Source organism: Nicotiana attenuata, chromosome 7 (genome assembly GCF_001879085.1).
Source record: "Nicotiana attenuata strain UT chromosome 7, NIATTr2, whole genome shotgun sequence".
NCBI classification, from domain to species: Eukaryota; Viridiplantae; Streptophyta; class Magnoliopsida; order Solanales; family Solanaceae; genus Nicotiana; species Nicotiana attenuata.
In genome coordinates this window covers 53,261,181-53,264,440 of record NC_031995.1, presented here as the reverse complement: position 1 = coordinate 53,264,440, position 3,260 = coordinate 53,261,181, and the positions used below count along the sequence as shown (strand labels likewise).

The 3,260-nt window shown below is 48.3% G+C and overlaps 1 protein-coding gene across 1 annotated transcript; it reads left to right on the top strand.

The window, feature by feature from the left end:
• LOC109230050 lies at window positions 258–1,168 on the top strand. The gene is made up of 2 exons (XM_019395585.1): window positions 258–590; window positions 731–1,168. Exons 1-2 carry the CDS (start codon window positions 258–260, stop codon window positions 1,166–1,168), a joined length of 771 nt encoding a protein of 256 aa, XP_019251130.1.

The following is a 3,260-nucleotide window of genomic DNA, read 5'->3' as shown; positions in this document are numbered from 1 at the left end:
GATTGTAAGGTTATTCCAAGCGAGAATCTCTCAACGCAACATAGGCTATTAGTGATGGATTTGGAGATCAGAAGTAAGAGGAAGAATAGGGTTTTGTTCAGTCTACCCAAGATCAAGTGGGGAGCCTTGACTAAGGACCCAGCTCGGGTGCTAGGGGAGAAGTTGGAGGCTATAGGGGCATGGAGGAGGAGTAGGGACACGAGTGGTATGTAGACTTTGACACCGAACTGCATTAGGGAAGCTACTAGAGGGGTGCTATGGTCTCGAAAGGTTACTCTGGAGGTCACAAGGGGGATTGGTGGTGGAATGGCGAGGTCCAAGGAAAAGTAAAAGCCAAGAAAGCAGCGTACTTGAAACTGGTGGAGAGCAAGGATGAAGAGGAGAAGAGGACGAAAAAGGAGTGGTATAAGAGGGCCAAGAAAGAGGTGAAGTTAGCGGTTACGGCGGCTAAAATGGCATCATTTGGACGTTTGTATGAGGAACTTAGTGACAAGGGTGGAGATAAGAAGTTGTATAGGCTAGCCAAGGTGAGAGAAAGGAAAGCCCATGACTTAGATCAGGTGAAGTGCATCAAAGATGAGGATGGCAGAGTATTGATGGATGATGCGCATATTAGACGTAGATGGCAGTCATACTTCCATAAACTCCTAAATGAAGAGGGGGATAGGGGTGGTATTGTGTTGGATGATTTGGAGCACTCCGAGAGTCGTCGTGAATTTGGTTTTTGTAGGCATATCAAAATGGGGAGGTCGAGGGGGCTATGCGTAAGATGTGCAGGGGAAAAGCGGCTGGGCTAGCTGAAATTCGAGTAGAATTTTGGAAGAGCGTGGCTAGAGCTGGCTTGGAATGGCTCATGGAGTTGTTTAACGCCATCTTTAGGACGAAGAAAATGCATGAGGAATGGAGGTGTAGTACGATGATTCCGGTGTATAAGAACAAGGGAGATATCCAAAATTGTAACAACTACAGGGGTATCAAGCTGCTCAGCTACACTTTGAAAGTTTGGGAGAGTGGTGGAAGTGAGGGTGAGGAAGAGCGTGTCTATTTTCGAAAACCACTTCGGATTCATGTCGGGACGTTCGACTATGGAAGTCATTCACCTTGTAAAGGCTGGTGGAGCAGTATAGGGAGAGGAAGAGAGACTTACATATGGTGTTCATTGATCTAGAGAAAGCATACGACAAAGTCCCGAGGGAAATCCAATGGAGGTGTTTGAAGGCTAGGGGTGTTCTGGTGGCTTACACTAGGGTGATTAAGGACATGTATGATGGAGCCAAGACACGAGTGAGGACTATGGGGGGGATTTAGACCACTTTTCNGGGGGGGGGGGGGGGGGGGGATTCGGACCACTTTCCAGCTGTGATGGGGTTGCACTAGGGTCAGCTCTTAGCCCATTCTTATTTACCTAGGCATTGGACACACTGACGAGCCACATTCAAGGGGAGGTGCCTTGGTGTATGTTAGTTACGGATGATATTGTTGTGATTGACGAGACTAGGGATGTTCATAAAAACCCGAAAAACCGAACCAAATCGAAAACCAAACCAAACCAACCAAAAAAATTGATACTTTTTAGGTTTGGTTTGGTTTTGGTTTTGAATTTTAAAAACCGATCAAATTTGGTTTGGTTTTAGTTTTAATAAAAAAATAACCGGAAAAAACCGACTATANCGTTCGTGAGTTCGTGACTCCAGTTCTTGGGTAGAGGATTCTGTTAAACTTCCACATTTTCTTTCAGTTAGTTATATATTGAGACTTCCGCTTTATCATATTACGTTTTTTTTTTTATGAAATGATCGATAATTGCTAAAAGAAGTGAATTAATTTGGCTTGCCTAGCTCCTACTAGTAGGCGCCATCACGACTCCCGAGGGTGGGAAATCCGGATCGTGACAAGTTGGTATCAGAGCTCTAGGTTACATAGGTCTCACAACTCACGGACAAACTCGGTAGAGTCTGAGGGATCGGTACGGAGACGTCTGTATTTATCCCCAGAGGCTACAGAGTTAGGAAAACTTCACTTTTAATCTTTCTTGTCGTGCGATTCTGTTTCTCAAATACTGATTGTCTTTCTACTCTGTTCTTTCGCTGATAGCGAGAACACGTGCTTCCTCTTCTACCGCACAGCAGCCCGAGCCCCTAGCCAGCTCCTACGAGGGGCAGAGCTCAGCTTCATGTTGATTATGATGAGGAGGTTCTAGCCCCAGCAGCTCCGGTGGGCCCAACTCAGGTCCCAGAGGGGTTTATAGCCACCCCAGTTCTTCAGGACGCCTTGGTCAGGTTGGTAGGCTTCATGGAGAGCGTCTCTCGAGCGGGTTTGCTTCCAGTAGCACCAGCCACTTCTCAGGCTAGAGGAGGAGCTCAGACTCCTGCTACACGTACTCCGGAGTAGGTAGCTCCCCAGGCTCAGGTTCCAGTGGTTCAGCCAGCTGTGGCAGTTCAGCCGGGTATTGTGACTCAGACCGGCGATGGAGCGGCTATGTCCGCAGATGCTTTGTGGAGGCTGGATAGGTTTACCAAGCTCTTCACCACCACATTCAGCGGTGCTTCTACAGAGGACCCCCAGGATTTCTTATTTAGCTGCTATGAGGTTCTTCGGACTATGGGTATTGTGGAGACCAATAGGGTCGACTTCACCACCTTTCGACTAGCAAGATCCGCCAAGACTTGGTGGAAGGACTATTGTTTATCCAGACCAGTAGGGTCGCCATCATTGACTTGGGACCAGTTTGCAGAGTTGTTTTTGGAGAATTTCCTCCCAGTTACTCAGCGAGAGGCTCTTCGCAGGTAGTTCGAGCGCCTCCAGCAGGGCTCTATGACAGTCACTCAGTATGAGACCCGGTTCATTGATCGAGCACGCCATGCTACTGTTATACTCCCCACCGAGAGAGAGAGGGTGCGGAGGTTTATTGATGGATTGATTCAGCCGATCCGTCTCCAGATGGCTATGGGAGCCGGGAGTGAGATTTCTTTTCAGGAGGCGGCCAATGCGGCCCGTAGAGTTGAGATGGCTCTTGCACGGGGAGGTGGTCATGGGCCGGATAAGAGGCCCCGTCATGCAGGTAGGTTCAGTGGTACCTCATCTGGAGGTAGAGATTCTTATGGTAGAGGCCATCCTCCGAGGCCCTTTCAGTCAGCTCCACAGGTCTCTCATGGTACTTCNAAGTTGAGTAGGACCAACACTGAGTACTTGGAGTGCAAGTTCAATGACGAAACTGAGGATCCGGACGTGGAAGTGAGACTTGATACACAAGTCATCTA

Bases quoted from the DNA above. Each gene is read 5' to 3' on its own strand.
- LOC109230050 (XM_019395585.1), top strand. From the start codon at position 258: ATGGTCTCGAAAGGTTACTCTGGAGGTCACAAGGGGGATTGGTGGTGG. The intron at 591-730 runs GTATTGATGGAT...TGGTTTTTGTAG, and splicing joins TCAAAGATGAGGATGGCAGA to GCATATCAAAATGGGGAGGT.